At 56.3% G+C, this 27,395-nt stretch overlaps 3 protein-coding genes across 7 annotated transcripts in view; 2 read left to right on the top strand and 1 right to left on the bottom strand.

The window, feature by feature from the left end:
- The first annotated feature begins 1,056 nt into the window (after positions 1 to 1,056).
- On the top strand, positions 1,057 to 20,454 carry CERS1 (ceramide synthase 1). 2 transcript variants are annotated; one of them, XM_036311978.1, is made up of 7 exons: positions 1,057 to 1,345; positions 3,454 to 3,613; positions 7,532 to 7,712; positions 10,060 to 10,221; positions 10,475 to 10,622; positions 10,842 to 10,951; positions 20,277 to 20,454. In XM_036311978.1, the coding sequence occupies exons 1-7, from the start codon at positions 1,097 to 1,099 to the stop codon at positions 20,317 to 20,319; spliced, it is 1,053 nt and encodes a 350-aa protein (XP_036167871.1). In that variant the 5' UTR covers positions 1,057 to 1,096; the 3' UTR covers positions 20,320 to 20,454. The 2 variants fall into 2 exon arrangements, with proteins under 2 accessions (XP_036167871.1, XP_036167872.1); XM_036311979.1 differs by lacking the exon at positions 20,277 to 20,454 and adding an exon at positions 11,996 to 12,939.
- Positions 20,450 to 23,639, top strand: GDF1 (growth differentiation factor 1). The gene is made up of 2 exons (XM_036311977.1): positions 20,450 to 20,913; positions 21,496 to 23,639. Exons 1-2 carry the CDS (start codon positions 20,589 to 20,591, stop codon positions 22,284 to 22,286), a joined length of 1,116 nt encoding a protein of 371 aa, XP_036167870.1. The 5' UTR covers positions 20,450 to 20,588; the 3' UTR covers positions 22,287 to 23,639.
- The window catches only part of UPF1 (UPF1 RNA helicase and ATPase), a 42,414-nt gene continuing 37,635 nt past the window's right edge, over positions 22,617 to 27,395 (bottom strand). The window contains exons 20-24 of one of the 4 annotated variants that reach the window (XR_004968067.1): positions 27,034 to 27,115; positions 25,674 to 25,835; positions 25,372 to 25,589; positions 24,380 to 24,990; positions 22,617 to 24,267 (exon numbers count right to left, since the gene is read on the bottom strand). Coding sequence is in view for 2 of the 4 variants with exons in the window: in XM_036311975.1 (XP_036167868.1) it covers positions 24,871 to 24,990; positions 25,372 to 25,589; positions 25,674 to 25,835; positions 27,034 to 27,115 (582 nt within the window). In the remaining 2 variants the exon portion in view is untranslated. Of the gene's footprint in view, positions 24,268 to 24,379; positions 24,991 to 25,371; positions 25,590 to 25,673; positions 25,836 to 27,033; positions 27,116 to 27,395 lie in introns of those variants that run through there. The other 3 variants (XM_036311975.1, XM_036311976.1, XR_004968068.1) reach the window with 3 other exon arrangements.

Below are 27,395 nucleotides of genomic sequence, written 5' to 3'. Positions count from 1 at the left end.
GCCTAGCTCCTGCAGAGCCCACACTGATGCCTGCACTCTGCACCTCAAAGGCTAGGGGTTAACATCCGGGTGGAGGTAAAGGAGGGCACAGGTGGGTGGGAGTCCTGGGGACTGGGATGGGTGCTGTCAGTGCCCTCAGTGATGGCTGTTGGGGGCTTCAGGCAAAGGGCCCATCAGTGGAGAGTGGAAGGTTACCTGGGGAGGTCCCAATACAGCCTGGTCTTGATCCATCCTGAGTACCCGCCCCCCAAGTGGGCACCCACTCCCTTGGCCTCCCCACAGCCCGAGTTAACCTGCTGCAGGGGAGTCCTGCCAGGTCTTCAGGGTCATGGAAGCCCATCAGGTGGCCTTCAGACATGGCCTAACCTCTCAGGCCCCCGGCCACTCCTCCAGGGGACCCCGATGCCTGCAAGCTACCTCACTTGAGACCCCTGAATCCTGGGTAGGTGCGGAGGGGCGAGCCTGAGCCCACACTCGGGTCCCTGGTCCAGGAACCCTGGGTCAGCGGGCAGAATCTTCATCGGGTGTTTCTTCACCCTGGAGTGGTCAGTGTCCTCGGGAAGGAGAGCAGAGGCCTTCACTTGCCGTAAACCTACTGGCTGTGGTGAGGCGCTGGATGCACCGGGTGCATGTGCTTGGCTTCAGGGAATGGTGCGGTCTGAGGGTGGAGGGCTGGGAGGAAAGAGTGCCTGCTTGCTGTGCCTCCTCGCCCCTTGCCGAGGGCACAGCATAGGGGAGGGTGGGGCGGGGGGAAGAGCCCTGGAGTCTCTGCGCCTGGGTTTCCTCCGCTGGAAAATGGGGCCGAAAATGGGTTTCCTCTGCTGCAAAATGGGACGCAACGCGACAACACCGGGACTTCTCCGCTGGTGGTCCCTGCCGCTGCCTCTGGGCACCCAGCACCTGCGAGCCCCGGATCGTGGCCGCCGCGCCGGGCCCAGCGTCCCCCGCGGAGGCGGAGCTTGCGTCTGCCCCGCCCCTCTGTCCCAGGGCTCCGGCCGGCGCCCCCCGCCCGGCTGCGGCGCGTGACGCGGGGCGCGCAGCTCCGGCGGGCGGGCGGGCGGGCGCAGGCGGTGGAGACGGCCGGCCAGCGAGCGGCATGGCGGCGGCGGCAACCACGGCGGGCCCGGCGGGGCCCGAGCCCATGCCGAGCTACGCGCAGCTCGTGCAGCGCAGCTGGGGCAGCGCGGTGGCGGCGGCGCGGGGCTGCGTGGACTGCGGCTGGGGGCTGGCGCTCCGGGGCCTGACCGAGCACGCGCACCTGGCGCCCCCCGAGCTGCTGCTGCTGGCGCTCGGCGCGCTCGGCTGGACCGTGCTGCGCTCAGCGGCCACCACGCGCCTCTTTCGGGTCAGTGCGGCTGGGGACGCGGACATGGGCTGGGGGACCCCGGGCCGCTGTGCACCCCTTTCTGTCTCTGCGAGCTGGGTCCCAGAACGTGGGGGCCTCGGGCTGTAGGAGCTCTGGGTGCGGAGTCCTGGGCCGCCCCGCGCCCTTTTCTGTCAGTGCGAGATGGGGGTGGGGATGGATGCGGGGGTGTGGCCGGACCGGGAAACCCGCGATGTTGGGTCCCTGACACGGGTGGGGTGTTCGTGATGTGGGGGAACCGGAGCACGACCCATTCGGGTCAGTGCGGGACAGGAGGCCTCAGTGTATAGCCATGGAGGCCTCGTGGCACAGGGTCGGTCTGCGTTTGGAACTCCGGGCCATGCGAGGGAGGGCGGGGGCTTGGAGCCCAAGCTGGAGCGGGTCCAGGGTCAGTGCAGCCGGCAGAGCCCCCTTGTCTGTGGCTACAGGGTAGGGTCAGAGTGGCCCAGTCGCTGCCTTGCGTCTGTCTGGAGTCAGCGCCCGCCTCCAGGGAGACCAAGACCTGGGTTCATCTGCCACGCGGGTGGTCGAGAGGCGATGGAAATGCCCCGTTTTCAGCCTGGAGAGCCGCCGCCCGGCTCGAGAGTGACCATGAGGTGACATTGGCGCCTGGCCTCCCTCCCATCTTGGGGAGGGGTCTGCTTTGGGAGCTGCTGGGAAGGTGCCTGGCCCCCGAGCTCAGCTGCGACTCCCTCCTGGGCCAGCTGGCGTCATCGCGCCCCAGTCTGGCTGGATGTAGCAGGGGTGCAGGGACAGAGCGCCCAGCACCAACAAAGGGGTCTTTCTCTGCTGGCGGGCGGGGAAGAGGCTGTTGTCTGGCCGCTCTTGTCCCCTCCGCCTCCCCACATCACCCACGTGGGAGAGACCCTGGCTGTCACCCTGCTCAGGGAGGCGGAGGCAGTATGACAGTGTCCCCCCATAGTTAGCCCTGGTCCCGGTTGGGCTTTATTGCTCCCCCACCTTCCCAATTTCCAGCTGGAAGTGGGGAGTCCAGGGGGATGAAGGCCAGTGCTCCTGGGGGGATGTGGTCGCTCTGGGACCATCAAGGTGGAATGGGCTCCCCTCCCATGTTCCTGAGGGAGCTGGGCGGGGACAGCAAGGTCAGGTGCCCCCTGACTTTTGGAATCCCTGGAGGTCGGGCTTCCTTCCCGGTCCGCCCTCCCTCAGCCTCTCGCCCCAATTCGAGGCTCGCCCTTCCCAGGAATAGGCGGAGGGGCTGCGGCGGCCGCCAAAGCTCATCTTTTTGGCAGCAGCCTGGTTGCCAAGGGTTACCAGAGCTGGCTCTGGCTGTCTCTATGACAACTGGAGCTGCTCCAGCCCCCTCAGCCTCTGGGAGGGGGGCGGGACTTGGCCCCACAGCTCTAGAGCTCCGCCCCTGAGGAGCTTGAGGCCCCGCCCCACCCTGGACCCCAGAGTACAATCCCTCAGGACCTCATCATTGCACGCCCCCACCTTCCTCATGTCTTCCCCGTCTCACTGTGCTGCCCTTTCCTTGCCTCATTATCTCTTGGACAAAAGAGAGAATTTCCTCATGTCCTCCCCCAATTACCCACTCCATCTTCCCCAGGCCCTGGTTCCTCTCTGGTCTCCCCAGATTCCTCCTCTGAGGCACCCTTTCCCTCACATTTCTGCCCCAGAGGATCTCCTGCGGTTCCAGCCCTCCACGCCCCCCCCCCCAGGTGTTCCCATGTTCCCCTCCATGTTCTCTCCACAGGCTCACAGCTACACCCCTCCACACCTTTTCCTTAATCCCTGCTGTGTGTCACACCCCAGCTCCCTTACCCCCAAGCCGCTTGACTCCCCTGTGCGACCCGCTGCCTCCCTCGCTTTACGCTCACATGCCCGCCTCCGGGCCCTCATAGCCTGCCCCTCACATTTCCCATCACTCCCCTCTCACACCCCAGCCAGACAGCTGGGCACTAAGTTTAGTTCTTGGCAGGCGCACGTGGGCTCTGGTTACTCCAGGCCGCTGTGGGTATCAAACGGCCCCTCCCCAACACTGCCCAGCTCGGGGAATCCCTGGGCCTTGGTCTCCCCACCCTGAAGGAATGGCTCCTCGCTCTGATGGCCACCCATCTTCTCACCCACAGCCCCTGGCCAAGCGGTGCCGCCTCCAGCCGAGAGATGCCGCCAAGATGCCTGAGAGCGCCTGGAAGTTCCTCTTCTATCTGGGCACCTGGAGCTACAGTGCCTACCTGCTCTTCGGCACTGACTACCCCTTCTTCCACGACCCGCCCTCTGTCTTCTACGGTGGGTCCCTAGTGGGGCGAGGGATCGTTCTGCTCTAAACACTGAGGAGAAGGGCACATGGGGAGCTGGCACTCATCAGCCACCCCGTTCTGGGTGTCTGCTCCAGACAAGGGTGGTCAGGGGGCCCCGGGGACGTATTACAGCTCAGGGAGGCATCCTAGAGTGGGTGACCCCTTTCGTGGGTCCAGGGGGGCACTCCAGGTGTCAGGAACAGCACAGGCAAGACCCTGGGGCGTGCACAGGCTTGGTGCGTGAGCAAGAGAGCAGGGTAGCAAGAGTTGGAGTGTTTTCTAAATGGGATACTTTATGGATTATAAAACGCTTCCTCTGGCTGCCATGTGGAGACAGCAATCTTTTATTTTTTTTCTTTAGAGAGAGAGGGAGGGAGGAAGGGAAAGAGAGACATCGATTGGTTGTTCCACTTATTTATGCATTCATTGGTTGATTCTTGTATGTGCCCTGACTAGGGGTCAAACCTACAACCTTGGCGTATCAGGGTGATGCTCTCATCAACTGGCCAGGGCTGAAATAGCAAAGTCTTGGGTGAGGATGGTAGCAAGGCCCAGGGGGGAAGGGAGGGACCAGTGCGGTTCAGATCAGCTTGGCAAAGAGATACAGATGGTGAGAAGTGGCTGCACCCATGGATTGGGTTAGATGTGGGGGTGGTCAAGGCCTGGCTCTGGGTGGGATGGACAGGAGGGTCACTGCAGTGCCCTCTATCACCAACAAGCAGGTCAGTATAGAAAATATGGCCTGTGATGGGGGAGGGGGTCCTCTGTTCTTATGCTGACCACCCGGCCGTGTATCATGGATGTGCTTCCTGCCATGTGACATGAACAGCCTGAGAGGGCGCCTGGTGGCACCGGAGGAGGGCCTGGCATGGGGCCCCTGCATAGCAGGGTCCTGGTAACAAGCACTGGGTTTACTGGGCACCCAGCTCTCCTCATGGGATTGTGCTGCCCACATGGCCGTTTTCCTATGTGCATTTCCCACGTGGTAAATTTCTAGAGGGGAAGTTTTAGCTGTCATTCAATTTTCCTTTATGCAAATGAACCATAATTGAACTCTCTTAAAATTTCAGGCATGGAGTTGCCTCTGGCTTCTTATAATGATGCTAGGATACCCTGCTTGCAAGTTACCTGCTTCTCTGAAGGCTCATTCTTTGAGTACCAACTGTGTACCAGGTTGTGAGCAGGTCAGAGAAAGCCCCCCACCAGACGGTGAAATATAAAATCTGTTACCAGCGATAGGTGCTGATGCGAACACTTTGGGGAGTGGGGTGTCTCTGAGGGGAGGGCGTGCTCTCCAGCAATGGGGGTAGCCCCACCAAAGGTGGCTTTTGAGTGAAGACCTGGAAGAAACACATTCCTGGTGCATCAGGAGCAGAGAGAAGCTCACCTGGCCAGGGCAGGGTGTGAGGAGGGCAGGTGGGCAGAAAGGGTACTTACCAGGGGGCTGTGAGCAGAGGTGGGGGCTCCAACCAGGACAGGACTGAGCAGAGGAGGGACGTTGTTGATTTGATAAATGTTTTAGCCTGGACAGTGTGACTCAGTGGTTGAGTGTCGGCCTATGAACCAGGAGGTTATATAGTTCAATTCCTGGTCTGGGCAAATGCCCAGGTGGTGGGCTCGATCCCCAGTAGGGGGCGTGGAGGCGGCAGCCTATTGAAGATTCTCTGTTATCGTTGATGTTTCTGTCTCTCTCCCTTCCTCTCTCTGGGAAATCAGTAAAAACATATGTTTTTAAAAGAAAAAATGTTTTGAAGGCAGAGCTGGTAGGATTTGCTGCCAAACCAGAGATGGGTGTAAAAGAGGAGGGTCTGGGGTCCCCAGTGAAGTGGGTGGTCAGTAGGGTTGGGTCAAAGGGGCGACCAGGAGCTGGGTTTGGGAAGCCCAAGGCCCTGATATTGGAGGTGGGAGAGGGGGTGATATCCAGTCCCCAGAGCAGCAGGTGGGACGTATGGAGAGGAGGCTGGAGGTTGTGAGCAGGTCAAAGCCCGGCCCTTCAACAGGTGGGGAGGGGCAGCTGACGTCTGGACGGTGAATTAAATGCCCCCCCCCCGCCCCCCGCCTCAGATCTGGGGCCCGAGGCTGGAGGGGGCATGCTCACCCATGGTGAGTCTGACCGGTGTAATAGGTGGAAGATCTGGTGTCCTCTTTCCACAGTGGACTCTGCATCGAGGCTCTGCATGCTTTCCTTGAAAAGAGGGACAGAGGCACCTGGCAGTTTGTGTGTTGGGGTCGGGGGGAGCCTCCAGCTGCAGCATTCCCGATTTGCTGTCAAACTTCGAGAGGCCCCTGGACGTGTTAAAGTGGGGGGAGATTAGATCTGATTCATGGGGAGTTTTGCTTTCTTTTATTAGGTAAAATGCTTGAAACATAAAGGTAACCATTCTGGCTAGACACAAAAAGACAAGTACTGTGTCCACTTCTAGGAGGCCCCAGAGGAGCCAGATTCATAGAGACAGGGCCTGGGGGAGGGGGTGTTCAGCAAGGACAGTTTCAGTTTTACAACAGGAAGGGGTCTGGGAGGGATGGTGGGGATGGCTGCTCAACAATGTGAGTGTGCCTTATGCAGAACTTGAAGATGGTTACGAAGGTTAAAGTTTACGTGGACCGTTGTTTCTGGCTCCTTTCATTCAGCATCGTGTTTTGTGTGTATATATGTTTTTATTGATTTCAGAGAGAAAGGGAGAGGGAGAGAGAGATAGAAACATCAGTGATGAGAGAGAATCATTGATCAGCTGCCTCCTGCACGTCCCCCACCAGGGATCGAGCCCACAACCTGGGCATGTGCCCCCGACTGGAATCGAACCCGGCACCCCTCAGTCCGCAGGCTGACGCTCTATCCACTGAGCCAAACCAACTAGGGCTCGGCGTCATGTTTTCTGGGTTCATCCACACAGTGTGTCAGTGTGTCTGTCTTTTTTGTGGCTGAGTAATAGTCCATGTGTGGAAGGACCACATTTTGCCTGTCCTTTATTTATTGATGGGTTGTTTTCACTTTTTTGGCAACTGTGACTAGTGCTGCCGTGGACATGCATGTACAAGGGCCTGTCTAGTCCATTTGCAGTTCCCTTGAGCACACACCTAGGAGTGGAATTGCTGGGTAGCAGGGTCTGTGTGTTCACAGGCTTTGAGCCCCGCGGGGAGAGAGGACAGTTGGGAACACAGTCGGAGGCCAGGAGGAGCTGGGGCAGTGCTGGGTAGGGGCAGTGGGGGGCCGGGGAAGTGAGCTAAGACATGGGCCGGAGCGGGGCCCCGGATGGGGATCTATGTGGATCTCCTTTGCAGGAGTGGCCAGAGCACAGATGCAGGGTCATCGTGAGGCAGGGGCATGGTGGAGCCTAGGAAACTTAGGGCTCCAGGGGCTCCCTGAGTTAGGGGTGGGGCAGAGGAGGAGTGCCCAGTGAGCAGAGCCCTTGGCCCTGGTAATGGGCGGGGAAGAAAGGGGGGTGTCAGCGTTGCCGAGAAGGGGTGAGACCTGAGTGGGCAAACTACTTCTGCTTCAGCTGCTGTGCCAGCACCGTGAGGTGGGCAGCAGCCTCCATCCGGTTGGAAAATTGCTGGGGGCGGGGGGCGGCTGGAACAGGAACGTGCCCTCTGGCTGGAGCGGGCCTGGTAATTAAGAGAAGACGGGAAGGGCACCCAGGGCAGAGTGGGAAATCCTGCAAGGGACTGATCCTATCAGGGGTAGGAGCACCTTTTTCCATAAAACTGAAACTGCTCTAGAAAATAATGCTTATTAAATAAAAGAACAGGTAGAGAATTGGGGATGGAAAACCAGTGGCCGGTGCATCTGCAGACACACGTGGCCTGCCCCGGCACGGGGGGGACTCACGCCTGGCTCCAGAGCGTGTGGGGGTCCCTTGTGTGGAGGCCCTGCAGGGCCCTGATGACTCGGTCCGGCTCTCCCCAGACTGGACACCAGGCATGGCCGTGCCTCGGGACATCGCGGCCGCCTATCTGCTGCAGGGAAGCTTCTATGGCCATTCCATCTACGCCACGCTGTACATGGACGCCTGGCGCAAGGACTCAGTGGTCATGCTCGTCCACCATGTGGTCACCCTGGTCCTCATTGTCTCCTCCTATGCCTTCCGGTGAGTTGAGGAGGGCAGAGGGCATTGCATGAGCAAGGGCGGGAGGCTGGCACAGGGCAGAGCTGGTGCTTGGGGGGAGGAGGCATCGGGGTGTTCCTGGGGGAGCGTCCCAGAGAGATTCAGAGGGACGGGGTGAACAAGGTGCAGGGAGCCCCGCCCCACCCCACCCCTCCCCCCCTCCAGCCCCACCCGGACGGCACCTTGACCAGGTCACGTAGCAGGTGTTTCCTGAACGCCCGCCATGTGGCAGGTGCTGCTGGGAGCACAGCCACGAGCAGATAACCCTGCAGCCTGAGAGCCCACACGTGGCCACTGATCCTCTCCAAACTACGACCTGCTGATTGTTCTCAAATCCACCCCAATTTCACAAGCAAAGGAATAAAAATACCTCGCCAAGGCCTGTGTTACATCCATCACATGTTGAAATAACAATATTTGGGGTATACGGAGTTCATTAGAATATATTATTTTAATTTCTCTCTTTTTTTTTAACATGGGTGATAGAAAATCTAAATGAGGTCTACACTCTTTTTTAAAATTTTTTTTAAAATTTTTTAAAAATATATTTTATTTATTATTTTTTCAAAATATATTTTATTGATTTTTTTTTTTTTTTTTTTTTTTTTACAGAGAGGAAGGGAGAGAGATAGAGAGTTAGAAACATCGATCAGCTGCCTCCTGCACATCCCCCACTGGGGAAGTGCCCACAACCCAGGTACATGCCCTTGACCAAAATCGAACCCGGGACCTTTCAGTCCGCAGGCCAACGCTCTATCCACTGAGCCAAACCGGTTTCGGCTAAAATATATTTTATTGCTTTTTTACAGAGAGGAAGGGAGAGGGATAGAGAGTTAGAAACATTGATGAGAGAGAAGCATTGATCAGCTGCCTCCCACACACCCCCTACTGGGGATGTGCCCGAAACCAAGGTACATGCCCTTGACCAGAGTCGAACCTGGGACCCTTCAGTTTCCAGGCCGACGCTCTATCCAGTGAGCCAAACCAGCCAGGGCGAGGTCTACACTCTTGTGCGGTTCCTGTCAGCCTCACTGCTCTAGCTGCACCCTCCAATGTAGTAGCCGCTGGTTACAAGGGTCTATTTCAACATTAATTAAGCTTAAATAAAATCACACATTCTGCCCTAGCCAGTTTGCTCAGTGGATAGAGCACTGGCCTGTGGCCTAAAGAGTCCCGGGTTCGATTCGGTCAAGGGCATGTACCTTGGTTGCAGGCTCCTCCCTGACCCGGGCCCTGGTCAGGGCACATGCAGGAGGCAACCAATCGATGTGTTTCTCTCTGTCTTGCCCTCTCTCTTCCACTCTCTCTAAAAAAAAAAAAGATCAATGGGAAAATATCCTCGGGCGAGGATTAACAACAACAAAAAATCACACATCTGTCCCTCAGGCACCCCACCCGCATTTCAGCTGCTCAGTGGCCACATCTGGCTGGTTGCTCCCATGTGGGTAATGCAGGCATAGAACCTTCCTGTTGTTCTAGAAAACCCGTAGATAGCACTGCTCTGCAGGACAGAATCAGATAACAGCCCCCACCGCCCAGAAAAGGAAAACGAAAGAAAGAAAAGAATAATTTGTTTGAAGGTATTAACTATGGAGAAAAACCAAGTCAGAAGAGAAGGCCTGCTGGGGTGGTGAGGTGTCGGAGGGGCGGGCGGAAGGGGTGACAGGTGAGAAAGACCAGGAGGTGAAGGAAGGCTCTGCCAGCGCCGGGAGGTACACGCTAGGTGCTGGGAACAGCACGTGCAAAGGTCTTACAACAGGAAGGCCAAGTGGGGACAGACCTGGTGAGGGAGACCCATGGCCCCATCCAGGCCGAGTTCAGGACCTGGGCTCAGGCAGCGGAAGGGGAACACTGTGGGGGGAGGGGGACGGCCCTCAGGCTTCTTTAGACCCTGGGGGGGTGGGGGGGCAGGCACTGCGTTTCCGGGACACCTGCAGCCCACAGCGAAGTTCCGGTAAATCCCAGAGGCCTGGGGATGCCGGCGAGTGTATGGGGGATCGGGACACAGAACGGCCCTGGCCTCTGGGAGTCAGCAGTCATGGTGGGTCAGAGGTCACAGAAATGAGGACGGATCAGAGAAAGGACTTTCAGGCAGGCCCCTGGCCACCTGGGCACAGTGAGTGAGGACCCCGGGGGGCTGTCCCCTGGCAAGTGCAGTCTGTGCTGCCGCTGACCTGGCCCTTCGGGGGGTCGGGCCGGGCATGTGACCAGAGGGGTGGCTCCGAAAGGCAGGGAAGGTGTGCCCCAGGGGCCTGTCTTGGGCCCTCCGTGCAGGGATTTGGACCCTGTGTGACCTGCCCTCCCCTCTCCGCCCGGCTTCCCTTCTCAGGTACCACAGCGTGGGCATCCTGGTGCTCTTCCTGCACGACATCAGCGACGTGCAGCTGGAGTTCACCAAGCTCAATGTTTATTTCAAGTCCCGTGGCGGCTCCCACCACCCTCTGCACGCCCTGGCTGCGGACCTGGGCTGCCTCAGCTTCAGCCTCAGCTGGTGAGCTGGCGGGAGGGAGGGGCTGGTGGGAAGGGGTGGGGCCTGGCAGGGATCGGGAGATGGATGGGGTGTGGTTGGCGGGAAAGAACAGAGCAGGAATGGAGATAAGGGTGGGGCAGCCAGACAAGGATGGGTGAGGAGGAGCAGGGACAGATGGATGAGGCCCGAGGGCATTGGGCAGAGACTGGGTGGGGCCACCACCCACCCTCCCTCCCTTGCCCATAGCTTCCCTGACCTGTTATTCCCACCACAGGTTCTGGTTCCGCCTCTACTGGTTCCCACTCAAGGTCCTGTATGCCACCTGCCACTGCAGCCTGCGCTCGGTGCCTGACATTCCCTTCTACTTCTTCTTCAACGCACTCCTGCTGCTTCTCACTGTCATGAACCTTTACTGGTTCCTGGTGAGTCGGCCTCCCCCAGCTCCTCCCTCGGCTGGCAGTCCTGTCCCCTCTCCTGGGCCGTGGTCCAGGTGAAGGCCCTTCTCAGGCACACCCGGGGGGTGGGGGGCATGTTAGGCCACGGGAACAGCCGTGCCGAGGGCCTGTGGCAGGACCGTGGCCCTCAGAGGGCAGCGTGGCTGGGGAAGGCCCTTTTCTTACCTGCGTCTTCCCCTCCCACAGTACATCGTGGCTTTTGCTGCCAAGGTGCTGACGGGCCAGGTTCGGGAGCTGAAGGACGTACGGGAATACGATGCATCAGAGGCCCCGAGCCCCAAGCCCAGCAAAGCTGAGTGAGTTTGGAGGGGCTGCCGCCCCGGGTTCGTTCCTTTAGTCACATCTGTCAGTCTGAGCGCGCACTGTGGGCAGACACTGGAGACACAGCAGCGATGAGGCTGAAGCAGACGCTGCCCCTGGAGTCTACGTCCAAAACAGAGACTGCAGTAAAGGCGTGGATGGGGTAGTGATGGAGACAGATGCCATAAGGATAGATATCGAGGAGGCGAAAGGGAGGTCAGGGTGGAGCAGAGGGTGAGGGGCAAGAATCAGGGTGTCACTGGTGGGGCAGTGAGGGCCAAGCCGAGGGGCCCTGTGGGTGGTAAGGAGCAGCCATGGGCCAGACAGGGGAGGGAGGGAGGAGGGGTGCCACGGGCAGCTTAGGCGGACCATGCTCTGTCCCTGCTCCCTGACCCCCTGACTCCCCGAGCCGGAGACGGCCCAGGTGGGAGTCCTAGGGAAGGAGAGGAAAAGGCTGGTCAAGCATCCTGGAGGCAGGCCCCCCAGGACTTGTCAACCCTGGGATTGAGCCCCTGGCCTGCAGGGCCCCAGGCGTGAACAGAGGCAGGTTTGTGTGACAAGCAGGGTCCAGGGTGCGCAGTGCCCCAGAGGCAACATGAGGGGTGTATGAGCAGGTGGGAGGTCAGGGTGCTGACCAGGCAGACCTCCAGTTTAGCCTCTGGAGGGAATGGTGGTTGTGGGGAAGCGGAGGGCTCATGGCTCAAGGAGGTGGTCAAGGTGGGTGTCCAGGAGGATGAGAGGAGCAGAGGTTTTAAAATCTCCATGAAAGACGGGAGACGAGAAGCAGAGGACGGGGCATTGCCCGATCGGAGCACGGGACCAAGGGAGGGCTCTCCAGGCCGACTCAAACAGAGAAGCACTTTGTGCCACCGACACGGGCTGCGGGCGGGGTGCACCTAGGCCGAAAGCCAGCCCCGGGGCGGGAAGGATCGGACAGGTAGATGGAGGCCATGGACACAAGAGGGCTTGGCAGCAAGTTGGGTCCCCGGTGGTTAGATCCCAACTCCGTTGTGGAACTGACCAGACTTGCTTGGATGTAGGTGAAACTGAAATAAAAGGATCAAAGGTGACCCAAGACTTCGGGCTCGAGCTGCCATTTACCAAAATGCCGTTTACCAGGCAGGGTTCTGTGTGCCAGTGGGGTCGGGTAGGCGTTCCTTTGCGGGGTGTTTGACTCTCGACGTCCAGGGATCGTGAGTCAGGAATTCTGCTGAGGCCTCAGCACGGAGCCTGACCGACCCTCAGAGGCGTCCGGAAGCAGCAGCGGCTGAGAGACTCCAAGGGCCGGGGGAGAGGCTCCTGCTTGGCCAGATCTAAGAATCTGCGCGCTCCTCCTGCTGCGGAACAGGCAGCTTCCGTGGAGAGTCCTTGTAAATGCAAAGCCCAGGCCGTGCCGAGCCGCGCCTGGTGCTGCTCCCTGCTGTCTCCCAGAGGATGTCCGGCCAGAACGTGGGCCGAGGGCCTGGCACCTGCCAGCATTCCCACCAGGACAGCAGAGTGTGAACGCCGCACGGATGTGACAGGGTGCGCAGGGGACACATTGCACGGTCAGTCCGTGGGCAGCACCAGCAGACCTCGCCGCCCCGGATGCCTGGAGTCAGCGCAGTCGGGTGTAAAGATGGGGTGAGTGGTCAGGATGCCTCAAAACCATCAGGTCATGGAGAACAAGGAGACTGCGGACCTGTCCCAGGTCAGAGGACTGAATGCACTGGGGTCCTGGACCAGAAGGACCGCCGTGGAGAAACGGAACCGAGGAAAGCCCGCCGTTAGCTCCGAGCAGGGTCCGGCACCGGCTGCCGAGTGAGACACGTGTTCTGTGGGGACGTCAGGTAGTAACATCCGCGAAGCTGGTCCGCGCTGCACTGAGTTCTCTGGACTATCTCTGCGACGTTTCTGCAGATCTAAAATTATTCTAAAATAAAAAGTTTATTTAAAAAATAAAAGGCATGAGTGACATAAAAAACAGCATCGGATGTTATATTACTTTCCGGGGACTGCTGTCACCAAGTACCACGGACAGGGCGCCTTAAAGCAACAGGGACGTGTCCTCTCACATTTCTGGGGGCTCAGAAGTCGAGTTTTCAGCAGGCACTCGCCCGCTGACGGCTCCAGGCCAGGGTCCTTCCTGCTCTTCCAGCTCCTGCGGCTCCAGGTGCTCCTTGGCTGTGGCTGCTTCGCTCCGATCTCCGCGTCTTTCTTCACGTGGCCTTCTCTTCCCTCTTGATTTTCTGTGTTAAACTTCATTTAGCTACATCTGCAAAGGCTCTTTCTCCAAATAAGCCACTGTCACAGGTTCCAGAGATTAGGGTGTGGCCCTCTCTTTTCAGGGACCACCACTCAACCTACGAAAGCTGTGAAGGTTCACACGATTAGAAAGCTGGAGAGAGAGGCAGTCAAGTAAAAGCTGTGAAGAAATTACCCAGAAGCAGCAAGAACAGATGGCAACTATGGCAGCTAGGATTTTAAGAATGACCTGGTCTAGCCGAATTCTAATAGGAGACAGGTGGGGAGAGACAAGAGGAGAGACATAATGCTGAGAATTTTCCAGAAAGTGGCAAGGCATCCATCATAAGCAGGACGAAAAAAAGGCATCCATGCCCCAAACACATCATAGTGCAAATGGAAACAGCCACAGAGAAGAAGAGACGACCCATGAAACAGACTAGCAGCAAGGGACGCTAGCTATGGAGGAAAGCGTCACCGCAAGTGCTAAAACGGAATAACCAGCAACGAGGGATTTCATACACAATTTTAAAAATAATTACTCAAGCCCTGGATGGTGTTTCTCAGTGGTTAGAGCTTCTGCCCACACGGGAGTTGTGGGTTTGATTCCCTATCAGGGCACCCACCTGATTCCTGGTTGGGGAACATGTGGGAGGTGGTCAGTCTCTCTCTCTCTCTCTCTCTCTCTTTCTCTCCCTCCCTCCCTTTCACCCTCTGGAAAAAAACAATGGAAAAAATATCCTCAGGTGAGGATTAACAGCACCAACAAAAAACACACACACAAAAGAAGTTACTTAAGAGCAGCAAACACCAAGAAGGTTATATTCCAGAAAACTCTCTCAAGAAGCAGACCATCAGAGAAACTGATACATATCTGGATAAACATTTTAATTCCCTAATTTGAGAGATATAAAATAATTAGAACTAAGATGTTAAATACCAGAACAGAATTGGGGGTTTTGTATTTTGCAAGAAGGCGGGGATTACCTTTCAGCTGTATTAGGTACTTTAACACTATGAGAGTTAACAAAAAACAGGTACACAAGAAATGCAAGAGAAAGGTTAGAAAAGGCTGCATAAATAATGCAACATAAGAGGGTAGAATCTCAAATACTAGGCATCCAAATAAACACATGAATAATCATGACAGTTAAGAGATTGGCCTTAAAATATATATATATATATATATATACTGTTGCCCTAACCGGTTTGGCTTAGTGCTGTGATGGCAAACCTATGACATGCATGTCAGAGGTAACATGTGAACTCATTTTTTTTTTTTAATTTTATTATTTTTATTTTTTTTTAAAAATATATCTTATTGATTTTTTTACAGAGAGGAAGGGAAAGAGATAGAGAGTCAGAAACATCGATGAGAGAGAAACATCGATCAGCTGCCTCCTGCACACCTCCCACTGGGGACGTGCCCGCAACCCAGGTACATGCCCCCGACCGGAACCGAACCCAGGACCCCTCAGTCCGCAGGCCGACGCTCTATCCACTGAGCCAAACCGGTTTCGGCAACTCATTTTTTTTTAGTTGATTTTTCTTTGTTAAATAGCATTTAAATATATAAAATAAATATCAAAAATATACATCTTTGTTTTACTATGGTTGCAAATATAAAAAAAATTTCTATATGTGACACGGCACCAGAGTTAAGTTAGGGTTTTTCAAAATGCTGACACGCTGAGCTCAAAAGGTTCACCATCACTGGCTTAGTGGATAGAGCATCAGCCTGTGGACTGAAGGGTCCTGGTTTTGATTCTGGTCAGGGGCACATGCTTGGGTTGCAGGCTCGATCCCCAATTAGAGGCATGCAGGAGGCAGCCAATCAATGATTCTCATCATTGATGTTTCTGTCTCTCTCGCCTTCTCCTTTCCTCTCTGAAATCAATAAAAATATATTAAGATATTATATATATATATAAAATATATATTTATATATAATAGTATATATACACATATATAACAGTATACACACACACACACACACACACATATACTGTTAAAAGATTTCAACTCCAAGGTACATAAAAGTTGCAAGTGAGAAAGCATGAGAAATTGGGGTGTAATTCTTGATCTGAAATGGCCCACATGACGCAGTCCTGAACCTCGGGGTGATGGGACCCCGAGAGGTACAGTCATGCTTTGTGCTCCTCACCCAGCAACTCAGAAGCAGGTGAACAGATGTTCTTTCTTAACACAGGCACATTTCTCAGAATTGACCACAGCCAGCCACAGGGGTAACCTCAATTGTTCAGAAACCAGGATTGTACAGACCAATAAACAGAAATTCAGTTAGGTTTGAAAACAGTAAGACACTCACAACTGAGAATCACTTTGAAGTAATTCAGGGGAAACAAACCATATGGCGATTAAGTAGCACCGATCCCTTCCTCTCCCAGCCCCTCTTCACTCCTACTCCCTCCCTCTGTTCTCTCTCCTGACTCACCCCACAGCTGGGCCACTGGTCACCTGGTAGACCATCCTCCTGGACTGATCCAGCCCCCCTGAGCTGCCCCCCACCCCACCCCATGCCCTGGTCATCATGTGGCACCTGGGTCTGAAGGGCATCCTCAGGGGCTGCTGGGACTGCCATCCACCAAGGGCCTCGCCCCATCCCGGGTCTGTGACCACTGCCCCGCCGTGCCCAATGAGCTGTGACTCGTGTCTGGCTCACGCTGCTGCACAATAATGGGCCAGAGGGCCCTTGGTGATGCCCACACAGTGCCAGCATGCCTACTCTTCCTTAATTCTCCCTTCTCCTCAACTGTCAACTGCCATCACCATCATCCCCCTCGCTGACAATCTGGCCTCTGTGTCCCCAAGAAAACAGGAGTGAGGGACGAGACGTCCACCCTTGCACTGGCTGGCTGCTTCAGTGGATGGTCCATCTCCCTCCAAGGCCACCGTCCAGGGCCAGGGGCGCCCAGCCTCTTGCCTGTTCAGGACATTCTGATCAAGGAGAGAGACCTTTCTCCAGCCCTCCGCACCAGCCGCCCACTTCTTGCCTCCCTTGCAGCAGAACCCCTCCATTCCCAAACCCACCCCACTCTGGGGTCCTCCACCCACTACTCCCCTAGACCACTCCTGTTTGGCTCAAACAAGGCTTTCTTGGTGCTAAATCCAGGGTCACCTCCCCCCTTTAAAAAAAAAAAAAAAAAAAAAGCTTTATTGAGACAGAATTTACATACCATACAATTTGCCCATTCACCCTGTATAATTAAATGTTTTAGTCCATTCACAGAGTTGTTCAGTCATTACCACAGTCAGTTTTAGAACATTTTCCTTACCCCCAAAAGAAGCCTTACACTGAACCCAGGAACCCCTGAAGCATCCGTCAGTCTACTCCGCATTTTTTAAAAATTAAGAATTAGTATTTATTGAACAAGAAACAACAACAGATCTTGAAAACAAAAATATGATGAATGACATTTTAAACCTGCACCAGAAATACTGGGGACAAGTCAAGAGCAAATTGTTAATATGATATAGAGTGGACTTCTCCAAAATTAGCTAAAATGTTCAGAATGTATGAAATGAAATTTTAAAAAACGTGTGATAAATGCAGAAATTCCAGTATGTGACCAATTGTTGGTCGAGAGCAGAAAATAGAGTGGAGGGGAAGTAATAATGAATACTATATATACACTTTTCTTTAAAAAATATTTTTATTGATTTCAGAGAGGTAGGGAGAGGGAGAGAGAGAGAGAAATATCACTGCTGAGAGAATCATTGATTGGCTGCCTCCTATACACCCCCTACTGGAGATCAAGCCCACAACCCAGGCATGTGCCCTGACCAGGAATTGAACCCTGACCTCCTGGTTCAGAGGTTGATGCTTAACCACTGAGCCACACTGGCGAGGCCCCACTTTTCAATGGAAGAGCAGTTCCTATACATGAGACTGTACTTGCTACTCAATCTGACGCTGAAGTTCTAAGTATTTTTTCAAGTCATCCAAAATGTGTTAGGCAAGTCTTTCTGCTCAGTCCTGCCTGCCGCCCCTGGTGCAGGACACAGGGAGAGAGCCGTCATCTGTCCGGGGCTGGCTGAGCATGCCGGCTTCGCAGAGCTGTTGGATTCAGCAGGTCCGGCTGGATCGAGCACCAGTGTTTCCCCAGGCAGCTGTGGGACTTCTTCTTCTACAACAATTGGGCCTTCGCCGCGGGATCCCCAGGGAGACGGCTCCTGGCTCCACCGGGAGAGCCACCGTAAGAACCATAATTCCGGCAGTCAGGCCCAGGCGGATGCGGTTCCCCATGGCGTAATCTGTTGATGTGGCACCTGGGGAATCTGTCACACAGATCGAGAGCTGATCACCGGACTCTCAGGCCAAGAAAGGAGCCCTTGTGTGTTAGCACACACAGCTGTGGTCCCCAGGGCCACTGACCGTCACACTTCGAAGGTCGAAGTCCGCCTCCATCCCTGCGAGAGCGGGAGCTGTGTGGGCGTTGACGCTCCTTTCTTCAGAAGAGCAAACTTGTTAGACTCGGTCACAGGCCTGGGCTCCGGCACTGTGAAGGAGAATCAGGTTTTCCCCTGCATCGCCTGGCCCCTTTGGTGGGCTTGGAGGGAAGGTTTCGGTAAATCCATCTCTTCTTGTGTCTCTTTGGCCAGCACACAGCCCAGATAAGAGGAGGGAAAGGAATTCAGGGCTCGCGCTGACGCTGACGCTCCATCCCAGGACCCGGCTTCAGTTTTACAGCCACAGGAGGAAGGAAAGCGTGATGTGGGTGGTGGCATCTTTGCTCTGCTCTGCACTTTTGAAAAAAAAAAATTTATGGGTCTATTTGAGCCAAACTGATGCCGTATGCCAGGAAGCAGGTTATCAAAGCTCCTCTGCTCCCCATTCTTGATGTTCTTCACTCCACCTCTGGGTGCTTCCGGCTTGGTCTCTGGCCTCCCCACCAGCCGCCCCCTCCCCTGGGGCCCCTTCACTTAATCCACCCCAACCTCCAAGGCTCTCTGCAGGCTCGAAGTGCTTCTAAGCGAAATGTCATTCTTCTAAAATATCCCAAATCAACCCCCAGGCCACTAGCTCTCCCAAGCATTTGTCCATCACGGTGACGGCAACTCAGGGTGGAAACCTTGGGAAACTCCAGGAAGCCCCCTTGCTCCCCTTTTCCTCCTCATTCTCCAGGAAACATCCAGGCTCCATCTCAGTCACTGGCTGCCCTCACCTCCCACCCTCCTCCCTCGCCTGACCCTCCCCACAGCGGTGCACTCAAACTGGAAAGTCTAACTCTGATATCTCCAGAGGCCAACGACCCCTCCCCCGCCAAAAAAATACTAACATTGTTTTTGATGAAGGAGGGGCACTTGTTCATAAAACAGTCCAGAGTCACCAGGAAAGCTCTGATAAAAAGGCATGGGCAAAGGTAGATCCCTGAAGGTATTAAACGTACGATAGCCCTACCCAGTTTGGCTCAGTGGATAGAGCGTCGGCCTGCAGACTGAAGGATCCCAGATTCGATTCTAGTCAAGGGCACATGCCTGGGTTGTGGGGTCGATCCCCAGTAGGGGGCATGCAGGAGGCAGCCAATCAATGATTCTCTCTCATCATTGATGTTTCTCTCCCTGTCTCTTCCTCTCTGAAATCAATAAAAGTATATATTTTTAAAGTACTATAAAAGTACAGGAATTAAAGCTGTGGGGGAACACAGCCAAATCATCTCCCTTGAGGTCCCCAGGAGGGAAGGGAGGACGGCTGGAACACGGTGGGACCCTTGGTAACCATCTGGAGGGTCTCTCGCGTCAGTTCCCGGGGCAAACTCCAGTGGTTCAAAGATGTTGACGCAGAAGTGGAAATTGTAAACTCCGACCAGAGCCACAAATGGGACACTGTCATCTGGCAATTGAACTATGTATTAGAAGAGTCCAGAAGCCAGGAACCTCCTTCTGCTTGTCTAAGGACGGACAGGCAAAACCAGAAAACAACAGACACATGGAGATCCGTGTAGGGCTTATCTGTAACCTCACAGATAAAGAGCTCCTGCTGGCTCAGCGAGAGAGAGAGCAGGGACCCCCAGGAAAAGCAATGAGGACAGGGTCAGTGCTCCAGGAAGGGTCAGCCAGTGACTCCAGCCCAAGGGAAGGATGAATTAAAGTGACCTAAACTATCATCTCCAGGAAAGTCTTCGTTCTTTCTTTTTTATATATTTTATTGATGTTTTACAGAGAGGAAGGGAAAGGGACAGAGAGTTAGAAACATTGATGAGAGAGAAACATCGATCAGCTGCCTCCTGCACACCCCCTACTGGGGATGTGCCCGCAACCAAGGTACATGCCCTTGACCAGAATCGAACCCAGGACCCTTCAGTCCGCAGGCCGACGCTCAATCCACTGAGCCAAACCGGTTAGGGCAAAGTCTTCGTTCTTATGTGAAGGAGTGTCTGCTAGTGTCTATAAGATTATATCCCAGGATGTCTAGGTCATGATAACATATTACTGGTTCAAAAAATTGAAGACGCCCGGCTGCTGTGGCTCAGTGGTCGAATGTTGACCCATGAAGCAGGAGGTCATATTCAATTCCCAGTCAGGGCACATGCCGGGGGTTGTGGGCTCAATCCCCAGTAGGGGGCGTGCAGGAGGCAGCTGATCAATGATTTTCTCTCATCATTGATGTTTCTCTCTCTGCCTCTCTCTTCCTCTCTGAAATAAAAAACAACAACACATGGAATGAAAATAAGGGCTCAGCAGTGTAGACAGATGGTGGACGGAGAATGACAGGGCAGGGAAGCCTGTCCAATGGGCCTATGAGCCAGCCGGCGCCACTGGAGCGGGCCAGCCTGCCTTGGAGGGTGGCAGAGGCCTCTGGCAGGTCTGCATTTTTGGAGGGAGGAGGATCAAGTGCAGGGTTGATCCCCGTTGAGGAGATGGGAGCATGTCAGGCAGAGGTGGGTAGGTGGCATTTGCACTCCAGTGGCCGGCCAGGGCCCAGGGTGGGAGGGAAAGGGGATGGAGTTTAATTGCGGGGAGGAGCCAGACTGGGAACTAGGCGGGGAAAGGGAATGTGGACGGCAAGGCAGGCGGGTCAGGGAGTACGTGGGAGCGTGGGGTCCCTAGGCTAACCGGGCGGGTTTTGGCCCCCAGAAAGCCGCTGAGGAACGGTTTGGTGAAGGACAAGCGCTTCTGAACCCTTCGACGCCCGTTCCGCTCCCCCGGACCTCACCCTGCCCCGCCTTGCCCCCTGGGACGGCTCCCCGGCTCCCCAAGACCCTGGCCCCTTCCAGCTCCGCCCCTCCCGGGCCTTGGCCACTCCCGGGACCCCTGCCCCGCAGCCCGGAGACCCCGCCCTAGGATCGGTCCCTGCCAGGATTCAGGAGCCCGGCCACGCCCCCCGGGACCCTGACCCAGCCCAGCCCTGGACCCCGAGCACTCCTCCGGCCGCCGCCAGTGAGAAAGATGCCACCGTTGCTCCGCCGCCCTGGCCACCGCGTTCTTCTCCTCCTCTTCGCCCTGCTGCTGCCCTCGCCTTTCCTGGCCCGCGCCCCTGCGGCCCCGGGTCCCGCCGCCTCTCTGCTCCAGGCTCTCGGGCTGCGCGACGCGCCCCAGGGCGCACCAAAGCCCCGGTCCGTACCCCCCATCATGTGGCGCCTGTTTCGTCGCCGGGACCCCCAGGAGGCCAGGCTCAGCCCACGACGGACGCCCCCGGGGGCCACCCTACGACCGTGTCACGTGGAGGAGCTGGGGGTCGCCGGAAACATCGTGCGCCACATCCCGGACCGCGGTGAGTGGTGCCTGCTCCGGGGGGTGAGGGTCTGGGAGGCCGATACCTCCCTGGGCACCCCAGCCCCCCACGAGCTTCCAGTGACTTCGAGGGTCTCCACCCACCCAGTCCAGCCCACGAGCAACCTGAGTCCCTGTACTCCATCCCTTCTCCCGTGGACACCTGCGGGGACCCGGGTGAGTGGCCACAAGGCCAGGCTGCCTTGCACCCGGCAAGGCCTTTGCTTGCAGCTGGAGCCCTGCCCCCACTCTCCCTCACTCCCGCTGCTTCACAGCATTTGAAGCCTTCCTGCCGATGACACCCCGCCCCAGCATCGCTTACCCAGGCGTTTGCTCATCGCTGCCCCCTGCCTGTGTTCCCGACGGGCAGGCCACCCAGCATCGGGCAGGTCTCTTCCTTGCAAGCGATGCCCCGCCCACACTCCATCTCTCCCCCCCCCCCCCCTTCACACCATTTGACGCCAAGTAACAGATGGTGCGCCCTCGGCCTCAGGCACTAACCTTCCCCCCAAGTTCCCAACCGAGACCCCTCGCGCGTAGGCGGTGACACGACGAGAGCTGAGCCCTCTCCCGGCCTCCCTAGGCGCACGCGCCCGGACCACGGAGCCCTCGGCGGCAGGGCAGTGTCCCAAATGGACCCTCATCTTCGACCTGTCGGCTGTGGAACCCGCCGAGCTCCCGAGCCGAGCCCGTCTGGAGCTGCGCTTCGCAGCGGAGGAAGCGGCTGCGGCGGAGACAGCAGGCGGCTGGGAGCTGAGCGTGGCGCAGGCGGCCGAGGAGGTGGGCGCAGGCCCGGTGCTGCTCCGCCAGGCAGTGGTCTCCCTCGGGACGCCGGTGCGCGCTGAGCTGCTGGGCGCCACCTGGGCCCACAACGCCTCAGTACCACGCAGCCTCCGCCTGGCGCTGGCGCTGCGCCCCCGGCACACGGGCACCTGCGGGCGCTTGGCTGAGGCCTCACTGTTGTTGGTGACCCTTGACCCGCGCCTGTGCCACCCCTTCGCCCGGCCGCGGCGCGAGGCCGAGCCCTCGGTGGGTGGCGGCCACGGGGGCTCCTGTCGCGCCCGGCGGCTCTACGTCAGCTTCCGCGAGGTGGGCTGGCATCGCTGGGTCATTGCGCCGCGCGGTTTCCTGGCCAACTACTGCCAGGGCCAGTGCTCGCTGCCCGCCACGCTGCCCGGGCCCGGGGGGCCGCCCGCGCTCAACCACGCCGTGCTGCGCGCGCTCATGCACTCGGCAGCCCCCGGTCCTGCCGGCCTGCCCTGCTGTGTTCCCGCGCGCCTGTCACCTATCTCCGTGCTCTTCTTCGACAACAGCGACAACGTGGTCCTGCGGCACTACGAGGACATGGTGGTGGACGAGTGCGGCTGCCGCTGACGGACTGCAGGAGCGGGGACACAATAAACACCGGGCGGTTTGAGCTGCCGTCTTTGGGTCTTGTCACCTGGGCTGGGGGAGTACTGGCACATCCATCAGGTTGGTGGGGGGAGGGCGGTCTGGAGCCACCGGCCCTTAGAAGGCTGTATACAGGCGGCTCTACATATTCTAAGGGGACGCTGGGAGTCGCCACCTCCCCGACCCCCAACACACACACTTTCCAGTCTGCTGACTCAGCCCTTCTTAGCTTTGCCCTTCAGACTGCAGGACCCCAGACCTAAGTGCTCTCCCACCCCTGTAGCTTATCCAGCTCTGTGACACATGCAAGAGTTGTTTTTAACATTTTATTGGTGACAAAAGAGCTTAAAACAAATTGACCAAAAATCAGAAGTGACATTGCCTTGGTACAGATGCTCCTTGATTTGGAAAACTCAGAATAATTGCTGCTAGAAGGTGAATAAAAGCCAACAGCACAGAGCGAGGTAGAGCACTCCAAAAAGGAACAGGGCAGTGGGGGGGGGGGGGGGGCGCGCATACAGGGTCACAGCAGAAGCCTATCCAAGTGCAATGCCTCTAGGTGGCCTACCAAAAGCCCTACAGCAACGGGCTAAGAGGCCTTGCCAGAAGAAAGGTGCCTGTGTGTCCCTGTCTCTCCGTGTACCAGATGGCATCTGGAGGTTTTGGGTTAAGGGCCAGTGTCAGACGCATAGGGAAGGGATGCTGGGGTCACGGTCACTAGGACCTGGGTAGGCAGGAAACAGTCAACTTGGTGGTCACCACAGTGACAAACACCTGCCCCCACAGGGGACCTTTCACAACCACAAGAACTTCCCAATGCAGATCCAGGTGGATTCGTCTGCACGGCTGAAGTGATCCACTCCCCCAAGCACCTTCGGCACAGAACCAACTTATTTCTGAAACTCCTTTTCCCAAATAAAATGAAAACCACCCCAACTCATTGAAGCTATGCTCACAGGTAGAAGGGCTCAAAATTTGGGAGTGGGGTGGAGAGAAAGGGGGGGCAAGGCTCTCGGCTTGTCTGACGGCCACAGGGACTGTGGGCGCCTCCCTGGGGAAGCAGCCGCTGGCTGAGGAACGACCACCTCCCCCCCTCCAGCCTCATGGCTAGTCTTGCTGGGCCCTTCAGGGGACTGAGTCCACTGCATGTGAGAAGTGCTTTGCTTCTCGGAGTCCAGCGGAGCCCGTGGGCCCAGGTGACGTTCTCTCACTGCCCTGACGCACAGGGAGAAGCTGCTGGAAACTAAGCTGAAAACAAACATCTTCCTCTCCATGATCGCGTCACAGGTGTTCATCCTAACCTCGTCGTGTGTCTCGTTTAAACTTCGTTTCTGGAAGCTTCTTGCATCTCCCAGGTCCACCACTAAGATTTGAGAGACAAACTCAGGAAAGTATTTTTCAGTACTCCTTTGAAAGAATCTTTAAGAAACAAACAGAAAACCCCAAACACCACATTTTCTTTAAATGAAAACCCTCTTAGAACACAGGCAGCGTGACTGCAAGGTCTCAGTGTGGACAGAACACGCGCCTCAGCGGGGCTCTCTAGGCATGGCTGCAAGGAGCCTGTTCAGCACAGAAATGTGAGTTGTTCCTGATAAAACGTAGTCCCCTTTCAATAAAAGAGAAAAAGAAAGAAAGAACAGAGGAAAGGGCTACTCTGAGATGAGGGTCTTCCTCCCTCCTCCTGGTCGCAGACCCAGGTGTAGACGCGGCGAGCTGGGCCTCCTGGGCGAGCTGGCTGCAGGGCTCTCGGGCTGGCCGGCCCCACCTCCGCTCTCCCTCTGTCTCCTCGCCGCGGTGCCAGCAGTGGGCGCTCACTATCTCGGGCTGCTCTCCCTCTCCTGTTGCTCAGTGGTGCTTCAGTTTTAGCAGTGGAAAACAGGTATCCATTTATTTTTATTTTTTATTACCCAGAATAAGATGCTGATGGACTAAGCCCAAAGCTTAGCTCTTCCGCTGCCACCTGTGGAGAGAGGGAGGGAGAGGGCACAGGCTATCAGAGAAAGGAGGAGCCCAGCCCTGCCTGGAAGGCAAGCTGCTTTCTCCCTACTTCCATTTAGCACCGATGTTCTCACCTGTAAAATGTGACCTCACGTGCTGGACAGCCCTTAGACCACTGACTTTCCAACCAGAGACAGAAGGCAGTCAAATGCTAAGGCTACAGCCTGTGCTATAACAGTGGCACCCGTTCTCCCAGCAGTATCAGCACACAGCTTTCCTTGGCACACAGACAGATGGGAACCGCAAGGCATGACTCACAGGCACCTTCTGCAGAAGTTCCCTATGCACCTAGTGCCAGGACCCATCACCCTCACAAGCTGCCAGTCAGGGAAAGGGATGTGTCCACCTCCCTGCCTGCCCAGGGGGCTATGGGCCTCCACATCGGCCTTTCTCAGGAGTTCTAGGACTCGCAGGAGAGGACATAACACAGGGAGAGGTGCAGGGACCTGAAGTGACAGGTCACAATGATGAGTTGGCCCCTCCTGGACTTGAGACTCCCACATTTCCCGAGTTTTCTGACAAGTCCAGGTCCCGGTGAAGCCCTCCTCCGGAGTTGGCTTGCCTTCTAGTACTGAGACAGTCCCGTCACTCCACCGTGCTGGTACGCCCGCTCCCCCTGGTACGTAGAATCTTGCGATAGCGCCACATCAATCTGGGACTTAAATTCATCACCAAGGTAACTGTCCTGAAAGACACAGTGGGGAGATGAGCAGCCAGAGAACTGGCACATGTCCTTGCAACTCTGAGAATCTGCTGTGTGTTCAGCCCCTCGCAAGCCTAGAGAAGAGTCTGAAAAAGCAGTCCTGAACCTGAGCAGCAGGAGACCCACACTGGCTACCTCACCACTGAGGCGGGTGAGCTAGGACTGTTGGAAGGGGCAGCATCATGGACAATGTTCTAAACCCACAGCACCACTGCTGAGGGCAGCCATGCAGGAGGCCATCCTCCTGGGTCCTTTGGGGAGTGTGTCAAGGGGTGTCTGTGTCTGTGTGTGGGGGGGCACCCTGGGTTGGTCTAACTTCTCTGCAAGTGGATGTACATTTCAAGTTCTGTGTAGCCAGCTCACCTGGGACAACTCAGGCTGGGAGAGACCAGGCTGGCTCATCTGGGAGGGTTGGCTCATGGAGATGTAGCCCTGTGTCAGGGCCCCCTGAGAGAAGGGCTGTGATGCCACATCCTGGCTGGCCTGGCTGCTGGGCAGGTTCGTCTGGCTGGGCCCAGGAAGGCCAAAGCGGTTCTTCTGGCGTCCGCCACGGCCCGTCTTGCCTTTCGGGGTGCCTCTGCCTGAAATACAGCGGCGGGGTTCCTTAAAGGAGGTCTAAGCCTAGGTGACAAGTGATTCTGCTCCGAGGCCTGGTGCTCGCTCACCTGCAGCTGGCCCGTTAGCCTGTCCAAAATACCCTGGTGGTGGCATGGGTGGCATGACCAAGTTGAAGGGGATGGGAATGTTCATGGCGGCCACATGGCTGGGGCCAGCACTGATCATACCAAGCTGGTCGTGGGTCTGGAAGTACATGTTCGAGGGCCGGCCTGTAAGACAGGGTGAATGGCAAGTTCTCCACTGTGTACAGGTGAGTCTGCTGCCTACTTCCAGTAAGCTACTCTGCCTGCAGTGGGATGCCTATCCCATCCTGTCACTGCTCTGCCTGTAGTTTTTAGGGTGTCCCTATGGCAAGAACTGCCTGCTGCAGATTCTCACCATCAACCCCCTTCTCAACCTGCTGGCGGTGGTGCCTGGGAAACCACCTTTTTCCCTAGGGGATTCTGACACAACTATAGGGACCTGACAAACTGAGAACTACCACTCAATATTTCAAATAAAAGTGGTCCTTTCTGTGCCAAAACATATGTTCATACCACACACACTAAAAAGCAAGAGAATGCCTAAGCTCCACAGACCAAACAAAGGCCCCCATGGACTTGAAAACATGGTCTTCTGGGTCAGCCCCTGGGCACTGAGGGAAGAAGCACCTTGGACACCCTCAGCTACACAGCAACTTGCTGATGTGGTGATGAGAGGATTGTTGTTGTTAGATAACATGATCCCCAATCTGAACCCAGAGGCCAGGCAAATACAGGGTCAGAGAAAGGGGGCTGCCGAGAACATGTAAGAGGAGCTGGGGTACACCTGCCCTCAGGATGAATACTGAGCATAGGAGGGAACAAAGCCCACAGTAAAAAACATGGGCAGGTGGCACTGAAGTGAGTGGCAGGGCACTGTGTCGCCCTCTGTGCTGATTGGGGTGGGGAAGGGTCCCAGCAGGCAAGAACCTGGGGGATGAGAGAGAACCGTTCACACTGGCTCAGGAAGAAGAGAGGTGTTCCAGCCAGCAGGGGTCAGACTCAGCCTTTGGACATAGAGACTCCACTAGGAGACGAGAACATGCTCCCAACTCAGAGCTCTGACAGAGCAAGAGGGGACTTCAGGAAAGAGACAAAACCTGAAATGAGGTTGCAGGCCACTTGGAGGAACTGCATGTATGAGTTCCCATTGAAAAGGGGAGCACAGGGTGGAGGGAGAGGGGGGAGCATGGGGGCAACCCGGCAGGACTGTGTTATTTAAAAATATCTTCTTTTTAGAAACTGCCAAAGACCAACACTTTGATCTCAGAGAGGGAAGCTGAGAAGGAACTCGTTGTCAGGAAGGTTTCTGTGGACAGATGCAGTGCAGGCGTGGGAAGGGTCAACATCCTCAGTGCTGGCCCAGGCCCCCACAGAGAGGACTTACCCTGGCTGCTCCGATCATAGACCGATCCTGGGATGATGGCCTCCCGGGCATCATACATGGCTGTGGTCATGAAGCGGGCTCCCTGCAGAGCATTTGGGTAGGTGAGAAATCCCACTCCTCTTCCAATAACACAGCCTTTGATGCTCCACATTCCATCTCTGGCTTCCATTCAAGCAGCCCTGTACCCCTAACCCCCCAAGGCACCCTGGGTTCACAAGGTTTCCTAACTGCCTTTGTCTCACTCCTAGATACCCCCAGGACTTTGCAGCCCGTATAAACCTCAGGACACTGGTGTGGGGAGCCAGCATGCATTGCTCCTCTTCAAACACTGACATGCACACGCTTTCCACAGGCTACACCAG

This window comes from Myotis myotis, unplaced genomic scaffold (assembly GCF_014108235.1).
Source record: "Myotis myotis isolate mMyoMyo1 unplaced genomic scaffold, mMyoMyo1.p scaffold_m19_p_6, whole genome shotgun sequence".
NCBI lineage: Eukaryota > Metazoa > Chordata > Mammalia > Chiroptera > Vespertilionidae > Myotis > Myotis myotis.
Note: the sequence above shows the minus strand (reverse complement) of the source record. Positions and strands in the feature narration are given on the sequence as shown.